Source organism: Enhydra lutris, unplaced genomic scaffold, assembly GCF_002288905.1.
Source record: "Enhydra lutris kenyoni isolate GAN:26980312 unplaced genomic scaffold, ASM228890v2 scaffoldscaffold12, whole genome shotgun sequence".
NCBI lineage: Eukaryota > Metazoa > Chordata > Mammalia > Carnivora > Mustelidae > Enhydra > Enhydra lutris.
The window spans coordinates 55,511,860-55,525,772 of NW_019154096.1; the positions used below are offsets into that span (position 1 = coordinate 55,511,860).

The 13,913-nt window shown below is 57.3% G+C and overlaps 1 protein-coding gene across 1 annotated transcript in view; it reads right to left on the reverse strand.

Annotated features, from left to right (window-relative positions):
* Positions 1-13,913, reverse strand: part of LOC111145273 (SH3 and PX domains 2A) — a 227,328-nt gene that overhangs the window by 76,517 nt on the left and 136,898 nt on the right. Inside the window, exon 6 of the mRNA XM_022500089.1 lies at positions 466-494. Coding sequence (XP_022355797.1) covers positions 466-494 — 29 coding nt within the window. The remainder of the gene's footprint in view (positions 1-465; positions 495-13,913) is intronic.

Here is a 13,913-nt window from a genome sequence, read left to right on the forward strand (position 1 = left end):
GTTAAAAACTCACAGCCACTCAAGTAGGACCCCCTTTTCGGTCCAGGATCTCACCTTCGCGCACGGGAAAACCCTGCGTCTCTGTTAACCCCCTCATCACCGCCGCACCACCGGAAGGACCTAAGAAGTCACAGCAGTGCCCAGTAATAGGCACAGCAGCCCGCGGGGGGTGGGGGCAGGAGCCGGCTGCCAGGGTTGCGGGGGGGCCCTTCATAAGATACCCCCACATCCTTCCATGCACCCACCCGCATTCCCACGGGGAGAGACTGAGGGGCTCCGTGGGAGAAGGGGAAGGTGACAGTACCAGAGAGCTTAGGGGCCATGGGCTGGAGAGGGGGCCACCTGAAGGAAACACTGGGCGGTCGGCAAGGACAAGCCCCCCCTAAGTCCTCTGCAGGATCCGAGAGGCGCGAGCCCCAAGCGGGAGGGGAGGTTGGAAGGAAAAACGCCCGGAGGCTCCCTTACCTGATTTCCTCTTGGAACTGCCATAATCCCTGAAAAAGAAGCAACAACAGATAGACATGGTTAGGGCCGGGTAGGGCGCGGGGCTGCGGGGCTGCGGCTGCGGGGAGCCCACCGGCCGGCTGCGGTCGGTCCCCGGCACCACCGCTCATGTGATCCCAAGCGGCCCGCGAGCCGCGCGCTCCGCAGCCGCACGCACTGCGCGCCGCTCCTGCCCGCGGGTCCCCCCGCCAGCCCAACCCCCGGCGCGAGCCGCGGGCCCCGCCCCGCCCCCGGCCGGCCAGACAGGAGGATCTGGCGGGGGAAGGGGGCGGGGGGACACCTTCCCGGTCCTCAGCGGGTGGGGGAGGGCGGGGCAGGTTCTCACACTTTGTAAATAGGGAAACTGAGGCCCGGGGCGCCCGCGCCCCTCCCCTGCAGCGTTTCCCCTCCCAATTCTTTGCACCGCTTTCTCATGCCCACTCAGACTTCCAGTCACGACTGAAATGTCACCTCCTCAGCGTGTCTTCCCCAACATCCTCCCCATCTCCTCCTCTCCTCTGCATAATTACAGATTTGGGTGACCCTTTGATGAAAGTCTGCCCCTGCCCTGGACCCAAGGTTCTCTGAGGTCACACTGTGGCTTGACTCCTCCTATTACTTCCCCTGGGCCTGGTGTAGGTGTGGAGATAAACCGATTGCAGGCTGAATATTGAACAGATGTGGCTTTCACCTTAAAGGCTCGGCCTGGGAAACTGGAGATTCAGCGAGCCGTGAGGGAGGGCACAGCACAATTCGAGGGTAACTGTGAGGCTAGAAATAGTAAGAATGGAGCTTGAGCTTCTGAGGGAGAACTGGGTTCAAATCTCGTCAATGGCAATAATTCAACACCTCCAAGCCTCCTTTAAGCTGCCCTGGACTAAGCCCGGCTGGGGCCTGCTCGGCCCTCCAGCAAGGAATTAACCCAGGCTCCGGCTACTTCCCAAACCCCGCCCTTGTTCCTGCCTTTGGCCCCTCCCACCACCGCTGCCATTCGCGAATCATTCGGGGAGCGTCACAGGCCTCTGAAATGCTTAAGGTTCCTTGAGTGCTCAGGAGAGGCTGGCTGGAGATCTATCTGGAGACTAGAGGAAATGCCTTTATTTTCCCTGGGGGGATCAAAGAAAATGCCAATTGCCGGACTTTGGTGTAAGCGAACTGGCCAGCTAGGTCTGCCAGCTGGAAAGAAGTGATTTCGTGGGGGAAGGAACAGCAGGTTCATAAGAAAGGCCGTTAAACTCATGCAGACTCCCTGATTCTGGAGGTTTGGGGGGTAGCCTGAGCTTTTGGGGAGTTAAGCACCAAAGCGATTTGCTTGCACAGCCCAGGGTGAGGGGTTCCGCCTCTCCTAGGCTCCTGAGTTTTCTAAAGTTTGGGTTCAGACCCCCAGTGATTCAGAAAGGGGCTGAGGCCAAGGAACCGCATTTCTGATACCTTTCCCCTACCTGCCCATCTTAGTTTGAGAACTGCCCTAGTACTCCACGCTTCTTTCAGACCTCACATCCACACTAAGAGGAAGGTCCTATCACTCCCATTTTACAGATGAAGAAACAGAGGGTGAGCCACTGCCCAAGACCATCCAACTTGGGAAAGAGCAGTGGTGTATACACCCGCCTGCAAGAACAGAAACGGCAGGGTCCATGGGCTGGAGGCGGACCTGGTAAATCTGCTGCATTCGAAAGGAGTTAGGAAGGTGGGGAGTTCCCATCTGTCCCCCAAGCCTGACCTGGCAGGGCAGGCAAGCTCGTGTCCCTAGGACGGAAGGGAAGAGCAGGACAGACTTTCCTGGAGTGCCTGGAGCTCAGCTGTGGGGAGAATTCTCCGTGGAGAGGAGAGTGTTAGATGGTGGCTATGTCCTGCCCAGCCGACTTGCCACTCCTGGGGAGGAATTGATTCTCAGGCTTTTTTGCAGAGTGAGGGAGGCCTGGGAAAGGAGCTGTGTTCCTGCCGTTCCTGCAGGAGAAGCCTTCAGGGGCCTGGGACCACAAGGGCCCACTAACCATCCACGGGCTGCCCAAGGTCCTGGCGGGGACGGCTTCCTCTCAGCGCCATAGCCACCTTCCTTCTCTCTCATTTGTGCAGCTGCTGGCTCCCCAGGATTCGCTTTCAGCTTGTCAACAGCACCAAGAAGGGAGACAGGCAGGTCATTATCGGGTGACAGGGGGGCACACTGAGGACTGGAAGGGGGAGAGGGACATAATTCCCAGGTGCCGAGTGCCTCCTCTGTGACGTGCCCAGGTCAGCCATAGTCAGCTCGGTTATTCAACAAGCTCATCTGGGGAGCTGGTTACAAATTCAGATGTGGAGCTCCCCTAGCCCCCCCACCCCCAACCACACTGTCTGCATCTCTGACAAGTGTTGGCTGAGAACTCCACCCCTTCCCTACAGGCAGGAGTGGTACCGGGCAGCACTATACCATTGTCCCCATCAGGACCCAAGCCACTGCTAAGAAACTTTTCTGCTTAGTAAGAATGATGTGCTTGCAGTGCCAGAGAATCTTCCAGACAGATCCCCTGGCCAGCCCTTCCTTTAACCAAAGTATAAGCCCCTTCCACCTGGACCCCACTTTAGGAGGTGATGAGGTGGGCAAAGCTTAGAGAAGCTGACAACTTGTTCAAGGTCATACGATGAGCAGGGGTGAGGCTGGGATTGGGCACCGAGAACCCAGGCCTTCCTCCAGTGCTCAAATCCTCAAACACGGCCACCCTAGAGTTATGGGTGCAAGGAAGGGAGGGGAACAGCAGGTCTGTGGGGGCCTGAGAAGCACCTGGGTCAATGGAGGGGAGGCTCCCTGGCAGTAGGGGTGGCCGGGCTGTGACTGACTGGTGGGAGAGGCCAGTACAGGAATCCCTCACAGGGCACCTGGCCTCCAGCCCAAGCAGGCATGGCCCTAATAGGAAACCTCTTGCAGAGTTCTGGTTGGGCACTTTTGAGCAAAGGCATTTTGTATTTTCAGCCACTGAGTATGCTAGGCACTCCCTGATCCCTCACATATCAGGCATGGTGAGGGAAGGCAGGGGGTGCCCACCTCCAGCTGCCCTAGGCAGGACTGCAAGCCCCTCTGCTGGGGTTCAGCACCCTAGCAACTCAAGATCCCTTCCCACACTCCACCATTCCCCGGCACCCCCCCCTCCGGCTCCAATTCTTGCCCCCAGCTGGTGCTGATTGCCCCCACCCTGCCGGGGATTCTACCCAGGCATGTCCCAGTCTAGCTCCCTCCCAACCTGCTGCTGAATCACTATACACCGGGGAGCCACAGGAAGCAGAAGGGGAGGGGAAGGCCCGTCTCCCTCCAGTGCCGCCAGAAGCTAATGTAATTGCAAAGGCTTCCAGGCTGTATCCTGACTCGGTTCCATCAGTCTTCTCCTCAGCTGGTACTGAGGATGACTAAGACCCCAGGTACAGTGACCGGGCCATGCCAGCAGACTGGGACAGCTGGCCAGCCCCTGATCCATGGGTCTGGCCTGGTTGGGGAGAGCGGTGTGGAGTTCCTCCAGCACAGCACCATACCCCTCCCTCATCTCAACAGGGACTCCTGAGGCCTCCCCCGCCCCTCCCCCACAATCTCGGGATATAAACAGTTCATCTCCTGGCCCTGCTTTTAGGAACAATGACAGGTTCCAGAAGCAGACAGAGCCCAGTTCAACCCTCTGCTACGTGCTAACTGGTTGGCCATCTTGAGCCTCTGTTTCTCTATCTGTAGAATGGGGATAATAACAGTACCTTAAGATTCAGGGAAGATGAAATGTACAGTATGCATAAAAGGGCTTAGCATAGTGCCCCGGCCCAGAAAATGCCATATAAATTGTCTTTGCTATCTGTCTTTCACATCTGGAACTGACCCCACCTCAGTCGCTACCCAATTGACAAAGGCTTGTTTAAACTTGGACCTCACCTTGATGCTGGCAGCATAGTACCCAGCAGGGGCTACTCCAACCCCGTTTGCAGAGTTTTGGGCTTTCACAGACACAAAACAAGCACTACCCTCTGCTGAGCATGCCCCCCCCACCCCCAGAAAGACCCCGTTCCCCATGCACTGAACATCTGAACAGGGCCCATCTGGCCACAGTCGTATTTTCAGGGAGACACTGACCCCTAGGAATCGGCATGCCTGGACTCACTTATCGGGTGCCTTTAACCTTCCGGAGTGGCTTACTCCCTGAGCCCCAAGCCACAAGGCATAAAGGTCCTGCATTTTCATGCTACGGCTGAAGGGGGGCGGTCAAGCTTCATTTTCCTCCCTTTCCCCCCACTTTAATTTGCCCTGTGGTAAAAGGTCTGCTGCTTCCTCTTGGTAAGGTCTGCTGCTCTTGGTAAGGTCTGCTTGGTAAGGTCTCTTGGTAAGGTCTGCTGCTTCCTCCGACAACTTTCTAGTGAATAGGCTGGGCTGGAGATAGCAAAGGGCACGAGGCCGGAGCAGGGAGCGGGGGAGGCAGTTAACAATTCCTACCTGCTGGTCACCTGTCTTTGCACAAGCCTTCCACTCCTGCCCTCCCCTGAGAGTTCCCGGCATGCAAGGGACCATCAGTGCCCTGAAAGAGGCAGGGGTGGTGGGAACCCATTTTATGAATAGGAAGACTGAGCTCCTGAGGCCTTCTGAGGTTTGCCCAGCCTCCCCAAGCTGCAGTGACATTCCTGGTGGGGTACTCCCCACCCTGAGGCCCACTGGGGAGTGGGCTACAAGAAGGGGACGCTTGAGCAGCAGGGGAAGGCTCTTGCTGGGGGAAAGGAGGCAGCCGCCCCACCCGTCAGGGTCCCGGGGTGGGAGGAAAAGCCTGGGAGAGCCGCTGAGGGTCTGGCCAGGCCAGCTCTGCGGAAGGATGCAGAGTCCCTGCCAGGTGGAACTGAGTCCTCTGCTGCCTGCCACCACCTCTCCCTCCCGTTCTTGCTCCCATTAGAGAGTGCCCTGGCAAGGAGGACGTGCACGCAGGAACTTCAAGCCTGATGTTCTCACCCTCCTGTCTGCTGGCTAACATTGGCCACTCGGCCCAGGACACCTGTCTGCAGGGCCTGCTACCGCTTGGAACTGCTTGAGAGGCCCGCTGGCTGGCCAGATGGCTGGCTCTGGGTGACCTTGAGAGCCCAGGGGTCTCAGGGGACCTGGGTGGGGCCTGGACTACGGGGTCTGGAGTGAGGGTATGCAGCCGTGGCCAGGACAATGACACAGAACCCTGGAGATGTGTAACGATGACCTTGACTGCCCTTATCCGCCACTAAGCCTGTTTTCAGCTCCTGACGTAGGATGCTTGTGAAGGCCTGGGCAGGTACAGGAGAAACACGACCTGCTCTGGCCTGTGAGTTTAGGGCGAAGTTGGGGGAATACAACTAACCTGCACAGTGAGAAACCTAATGTTTTGAGACATTCCAAGAAGCACAGGAGTGGTTACATTCCAAGTGCAGAAAAAAAGAGAGATCCGGGGCTGCAGAACATCTAAGACAGGCTTCCAGGAGCAGTGGGCTTTGAGCTGAGACTCGAAGGATCAGGGGTATTTGGATCCATGCAGAGAGTAGAGGGTGGAAAGCTCTAGAATCGGGAACAAGCAGCTCCAAATGGGAGTCGAACCAGGGAGGGTGGGTAAGCAGATGGACGGGCAGGGAAAGGCCAGGCTTGTGGGGTGGGGAAAGGGGGGGAGGGGGGTGTCACTGTCCCTCCGTGAAATCCAGAAGATTTCAGAGTCAGGGAGGATGTGGTCAGAGTGTCACTGGAGGAAGATTTTTGTTAAGAGGCGAGGCAGGTGGTGAGGGGGCAGGATGGGAGAGCGCTGGTGCCAAGTCTGGCCCTGACATCAACAGACCCCGGTTCTGGGCCCAGCTCTGCCCCAGCGGCTGGTGCAGCAGGGCAAGCTGCTTTAAACTAACCCATTCAGGGAGCCCTCCTGCACTGTCGAGGGGAACGCAAGCTCGTGCAGCCACTCTGGAAAACAGCAAGGAGGTTCCTCAAAAAGTTGAAAATAGAGCTTCCCTATGACCCAGCAATTGCACTACTGGGTATTTACCCCAAAGATACAAATGTAGTGATCCAAAGGGGCATGTGCACCCCAATGTTTACAGTAGCAATGTCCACAATAGCCAAACTATGGAAAGAACCTAGATGTCCATCAACAAATGAATAGATAAAGAAGATGCGGTATACACACACATACACACACACGCGCACACGCGCGTGTGTGCCATGGAATATTATGCAGCCATCAAAAAAGAGAAATCTTGCCATTTGCAATGATGTGGATGGAACTAGAGGGTATTATGCTAAGCAAAATAAGTCAATCAGAGAAAGACAATTATTATATGATCTCCCTGATATGAGGAATTTGGGAAACGAGGCAGAGGATCATAGGGAAAGAGGAAAAAATGAAACAAGACGAAACCAGAGAGGGAGACAAACCATGAGAGACTCTTATTCTCAGGAAACAAACAAACTGAGGGTTGCTGGAGGGGAGAAGGGTTTGCGGGGATGGGGTACTTGGGTGATGGACACTGGGGAGGGTATGTGTTGTGGTGAGGGCTGCATGTTGTATAAGACTGATGAATCACAGATCTGTACCCCTGAAACAAATAATACATTATATGTTAATTAAAAAAATAAAAAGAAGAAATAACAACAGCAAATAAACTAATGCCTTTCAAATGACAGGCTCTGACCCATAGTGAGTTCTGAAACCATCTTAGTATGTCCCAATAAGCATTTTAAAAAGATAGACAAGGGGCGCCTGGGTGGCTCAGTGGGTTAAAGCCTCTGCCTTTGGCTCAGGTCATGATCCCAGGGTCTTGGGATCGAGCCCCGCATCAGGGTCTCTGCTCAGTGGGGAGCCTGTTCCCGCCCCCCGCTCTGTCTGCCTCTCTGCCTACTTGTGATCTCTCTCTCTGTGTCAAATAAATAAATAAAATCTTTTAAAAAGATAGACAAAACGATGGTGTCAGTCATGGCGAGATCAGTATTGTCTTGTGAAACCTGCTTCAGGTGCACACCTGTTAACTTGTCTGTGTTGGGTTATGATGGGAAATTTGTTACTATGGCAGAAAAAGTCTTTAAAAACACTGGCAAATGAACGCTTCTGGCCTGTCTCCCCAGCCCTCGCGTGAGGGTTCTCCCCGGGGCCCTCGCAGCCTACTGATTCTCTGTGAAGCCGACCCAGTGGGGCACAGCACGATGGTCCAGATGCTGAGAGAGGAGGATCTGGGCAAAGGGGCTTCAGGTCAGCTGAGGTCGGAGGCAGGCTGGGGGATTTTCCCGCCCCACTCAGCCCCTAGCTGGGTCTCTGTTCAGGCTTTTCAGAGCCTTTGCAAGGAACGGTCCTGCAGGGCAGCGACCTCCCGGGAAGACAGACAGAGGGGGCATGAATGCTGTTCTTTGCCCCCATTTGTGCCCTGATGTAAACTGTGGCACTGAGGGCCCTTGTGTCCAACAAGAATCCGTCCTTTCTCCACAGGATGTGTTTTCCAGGGTCCTGAGAATGGGCCCCATTGTGGCCATGTGGACAGTCCAAAGAGGCCGGAATTCCTGCCCTGGGCGAAAAAGCTGAATTCCTCGGGAGGGAAAGGGTCTCACCCCTCCACCACCCCCCCCGCCCAGCTGAGTCCCAGGGAGGCCCATGCCGGGGCTGTGGCACACCCCAGAAACCTCCCAGGCCTTGTGCTTATCTGCCCAACATCCCAGAGCATCTCAGCAGCTGTCCCATCCACAGCGAAAAGACAAAGCGCTGTCTGTCTGTCCTCTCTGACTGGACTAACCATGCTGGGCAAAGGCCCCGAGCGCGCTGCCAGCCCGGGGACAGCTCCACAGCGTCCAGGCCTCAGAGCAGAGGGTTCAGAGTGTGGGTAGGATGGAGCGTGGTTCAGCCACTTGCCACTTTGTGCCACAGGCAAGTTACTTAACCTCTCTGCACCCTCAGTGGTCCAGAGGAGACACAAATATCCTACCTTTGTGGGGGAGGATGACCCGAGATCACGTGCAAAGCTCTTAAAACAGAACCGGCATGTGGTGAGAAGGCTGGCAGAGTCTGTCTTCTCAGCAGGGGCTCGACTGAGTGTGGATGGCGGCCAGGACATTGGGGTGCCTGGCTAGCCTGTCCTCGTGGGTATGGACTTCATAAGAATCTGGCCCTATGGCCTTATGGCCCAGGGGGCCAGCTCAGGGCCCTGAAAACAACGGGCCAGTGGGTCTCCACCTGTGTGTGTGCCAAGAAGTCCCACCTCAATGGTGACAGACAAGCAGCCTGTGAAGGACGGGGAGGCTGCGGCGCAGGCACAGAGCTGGCTTCCTGGAGGGGACATGAGGCCGCTGAGCCCACTGGCCACAGAGTCTGAGCCTCCCACAGGCTGCCTGGCCATGGGTCTCCCCGGACTTCTGGGGACAGCAGGCCAGACCTGGGGAGCCATGGAAGGGGCAGTGACAAGCGCTGTGCTGGGGTTCAATTGCAAAGTTCCTGGACAGAAGGGCAGACAGGGTCTTCCATGTTTGCAGACCTTCCTGGTCTCTCTTCAAGTACATCTGTCTGTCTGTCCAACCCCCCCCCCCCGCCCCGTCCATGTCTTAACTGAGGGGTGGTGGAGGCCCAACCCGATCTTGTGTCTGAGCAGAAGGGTGGCGGGGAAGACCCATTCAGGCCTCACAGAGCACACCGTCTAGTTGGCAGCGACAAGACAAACACGCAGGGGAGGACAACATACAGTCACTTTGTGATCTGCCATCCGGGTCAAAAGGATTTGTTGTGTAGGAATTTCCTGAGAACGGGAGGTCAGAGTGGTCCCGGGCAGTTGGGAAGGGATGTCCAGAAGAGGGCGCTCTAGAGCTACCCTTGAAAGATGAATAGAGAAAGAGCAGAGGCAGGAAGGAGTTTGGATGCTAGGGGTGAGGTGAGCAAAGGTGCAGGGCAGGAACAGATAGGGGAGCGTGCGTGTGTGTATGTGTGCGCACTGGCGAGTGCTTGTGTGTGTGCTTAGGAGCAGAGGGTGAGGGGAGCTCCGGGATGCTGTCTGCCTAGGGCGAGGGTGGGCAGGACCTGTGGCCAGGGGTGGGCTCAAGGGAAGGCACACAGCTTAAATTTTAGAAGAAACTTGGTGGCAGAAACCCAGCAGTGATGCGTGTAACAAAAGGGTTTCCCCTAGAAGGTGGCAGCATCAGCTCCGCAATGGAGAGGCCGTTTCCGTCTGGTTCTGCTTTTCTCTGTGTAGCCCGCGGGATGGGCACTTTTTGGGGGGAAACAGAAGACTGCTTTGCTCTCCACACTCCAGCGGCCCCTTCTGCAGAAGTGTATCTGATGTGGGTGTGGGTTTGTGACACATGCCGGGGCCGCCCTGCTGGGCAGTCCTCCAGGTCGCCCCCTGGCTATAAGGCCGCTCGCTCCCCAGCCCTGGCCTATCTTTGAGCTGGGCCAAGGGCTCTCTGCTTCCCACGGACGCCCAGGAGCCTGTCCAAGGCCCAGCTGTGCTGATCCCTGCCTCAGTGTCCGTGGGAAAGAACGCTTGAAGCAGGGCCCCAGGCTTCTCCCGGCACCAGCCAGGAGGGCCTCGCCTCTGGGGGCTCACATGGTGGCCTCTTACTAGAGAATCCTACTCTCCCAGACTTACTCAAACTTCACATCACACACGCGCAGGCGCCGAGCCCCCAGGCGGGCCCCGCCCCTTAACACCTCCCTGACCACGTCTCTGTCTCTGAGGCAGGTGCTTTAGACCTGCTTTACTAGGGAGGCTCTGACAGGTCAAGAAACGTGCCTACCTGGAGCCACACAGTGAGCTGTTTGGGCTTGTGGCCTCCTCACACGCCCTCGTCCCCTCTCCAGTGTTTCACGACATTCCAGCTCAGCTGACCCCCGATGGCACTGCATGTCCCATTTCTGTCCCCAGCACCTAGCGGTGCCCCACCTCATGCTGCCCCATAGAATGGCGATCCCCAACAGAAGTGGCCTCCTCCTGCACTGGCCCATGAGGCAGCCACCACCACTGTGTCTGTCGAGTGCTGGAGATGCGGCTCACACGATGCAAGAACCGACTTATACAAATTTAACTGAAATAGCCACAGTGCGCTGCCCAGCACACCGGAGAGTGCGGGCTAGACCACTGCGCAGAAGGCAGCTCGCGGGGGAGATGCGCTGTGTGCAGCTGCCTGGCTTCACATCCCAGCACAGCCGGGTGACTGGGAGGCTCTCTGTCTTCGTGTCCGGTCTGCACAGGGAAGAGCCCCAGCGCACCCACCCAACTGGACAGCTGGAGGTCAAGGCAAGTCCACGGCTGTGGAGTACTTGGCGCCCAGCAGGCTGGATAAAGACGAGAATGTCTGAGACACACCCCGCCCCCCACCGCCCGCTGGCCCCATGCCCCCATCACAGAGCCCCGCGCAGGCCCAGTGGCTCGAGGTAGGGAAGGATGTGGGGAGATGGGCCTGGCTGGCCCTAGGTGGGTGGGCCAAGGCTCAGGGTGCTTGTTTACAGATGAAGAGATCCAGGCTTCAGAGGAGAGAGTAAAGCCACTTTGCCAAGGCCAGCTTCTACCAGGCATCCTGGGGCCTGGGCCCTCACGGACTGGAGGTGGCAGGGGTGACAGCCAAGCGTGGGTCCCCCACAGCTGGACAAGTGATGCTTCTCCACGAAGGGGCAGGCGGCTACTACACTCCGGGCAGCAGGCGCTGGGAATTCAGGACAAAGGGCTCTAGGCTCAGGGAACATGGGACACTCCGGGCCAACCTGGGCACATGGCCACCTGAGGGCTTCCCAAGGGCACTTCCTCGACTACTACCTCCCTGAGTGGCAATGTGAGAGAGGGGGCTGACCCAGGAGTCTCGAAAGTTACCAAACCAGCCACCCCCGGAGCTGGGGGGGCGGCGTGGTCCCAAGACCCGGGTTTCAGGTTCAACTGTCTCTGAACCAGAGCAAGACCAGGGGGATGGCACTCTCTCTATGCCTTGGTTTCCCTGACTGAAAAGATCACAGACTAGGCCCCTCTTAACTTCTGCAGGGAGGCCTCCAGCTCTGGGCCCCAGACAGGCCTGCAGGCCACACACTGTGGGAGGGGCAAGCCCGGAGCCCTGGGTACCAGCTTCCTGCTCCAGCCCTCCCACCAGCCCTGCATGTGCTCCCCCTCCTCTGCGTAGGCTGGGCTCCAACCGGTGAATTCACTGCTCTCCGGGACACAAATTACAGATCCCAGTGGGCCAGCCCTGGGCCACCACCTTCGTCCTCTGCTGTGTAATGACCCCTGAGCTTCTGCTGCCAGGAAGTCCTCTGTGGCCCTGGAGGCGGCCTGGGTCCTTGAACCCGAGAGCATGGGGGGCATGGGGTGGGGGAGGCAGGGGTGGGTGAGTCCTCAGTGGCCCTGGAGACGGCCTGGGTCCTTGAACCCAAGAGCGTGGGGGGCATGGGGTGGGGGAGGCAGGGGTGGGTCAGTCCTCAGTGGGCGTCACCACTGAATAGCCCTCCCACACTGACTGAGCCCTTCTTTCCCAAAGATGTGTGGGGGGATACACTGCTATTATTGCCGTTATTATTATTATTATTGTCATACTGTAATGGACAAGAATAGTACTTCTTCAAGCATTTACATTAGACCAGTTACAAACTAAGCCCTTGAGACATATCAGCTCATTTCATCCTCACAACAGTCCTTTGTGGTAGATTCTCTTATCTCCTCCATGTTATAGAAATGGAGGATCAGAGAGGGCAAGTAACTTCCCCAAAGTAACACAGCTAGGGAGCTCAAGCTGTCTTAGTCTAGTGCTCCAATCTTTTACCACCTTGTGGCTGATTTTACACCTGTAAAATCCAGAGAAGCTAAATTAGGAGTAGGTGGGGAAAAGGTAAGATGGAGGCAAAGACTTGCAGTCGGAAATACCAAAACACCACCATCAAGTTGTAGACACTTTCTTGGGGAGGTTACAACTTCATCTCTCGTGTGAGGAAGGAGACCCTGGCTGTGACATGTGGTGCAGGGTCCCTGACCACCTGCTCAGAGTGCCCTGGCTGACGAGTCTCCCCGGGCGGCTCCTCGGAGGCTGTGCTGTGGAACGGAGCCGCCAGCAGGAGCTCAGCGGGGTCCGTAGCTGGAGGACAGCCCGACCTCATTCAAGGGCAGGACTGACAGTCCCCACAGGGCCCGTTTCTCTCAGCAGAGTTGTCATGAATTCTGGAAACAGTGACGGTGGCTTGATGCTGTCCCGGGCTCTGCCTTCCTCTGACTTTCTCTCCTTCCCGCCCTCGCCTCCTAATGCCGCTTCTGACACCCCCAGAACCTGGCCTGACCTGGCACCCTCTTCTCCTTTGCAGCTCAGACATTACTACAATATCTTTGCTGTCTCCTCCCCACCACAGCAGGCCCCAGGAAGCAGGCCCAGTCTCCCCAGGCCTCACCCAGGGGGAGGTACAGTCTGCTGAATGAAAGCACCGATGTCCTGACTATAGGCAGCCTGGCTCAGGACTGCAGGGGGTTTCGGGGGGGGCGGGGCTGGCCAGATCGGAGGCATGATCCTGAGCTGGGCTCCGGACAGACCCGGGGTCTCTGCCTTCCACTCCATTAGCCCCGGTAAAGCCTAGTGGAAGTCCTGCTTCCTCCAGGAGGTCCTCCTTGATGACTGAGTGGGTCGGCAAATGTGGACCTTAGGGTGTATAAAATGCCAGAGTACGTGGGCAGGCTCCACCGCAGAGTTCACCCTGATGGCTCAGTGAGGATGGCCTCTGTGTCCTGGGCTCCACCCCCTGGCTATGACATCACACAGGGTTGCCATGGGAACTACTGGGCCAGCACCACCTCGGTGGCAGGCTCTCTCTGACAACCTGCATTCTGCTGCAGGATGCATTACCGCCTCACATGCGTCTCTCCCTACCCCGGCCAGACCACAGTGCCTCATCACCTCCTTTGCCTGGCTTGCCGGTGGGCCCAAGGCAAGAATAAGGGCACCCATGTGCTTAGGGAGGGCCCCCTGTTTAAGATGCTAGCTCCGTAGTGAGCGGAGATCTGAACCCAGGGCCGGCTGACTCCTAAGCCACTGTTTGGAACCACCGTGATCCCGATCTTTCCACCCTTCCCGCTCAGAAGCCTCCAAGCCAGCACGCCCAGGCCTCCAGCAGGCCAGGCCCTGGAGAGCAAGCTGGGAAACTGGGTGAAGAGCTGTGAAGAAAATGGAAAGTTTGCAGAGAGGGACAGAAAGCGAGGTCTCTTTGAGGAGGCGAGGGTTCCAGGAGAACGTGAGGAGCAGGCAGAATGCGGGTAGGTGCTGGGGCCTTCAGGCTGGGGAGAGGGAGGGAACCAGGCCTCCTAGGCCCAGGCCACCTCAAACCTGCTAGGAAGTCATCCTAAGCACAGTGGAAAGCCACGTCCGTGTTAGCTTACACGCGCTCTTTGGAAAGCCCCCTCTAGCTGCTCTTTGGAGGTGGACGGGGGGAGGGGGACGCAGGACAGCTGGAGGAAGAGATCTCCGTGGGTGCATAGAAGCCTGGCACCCC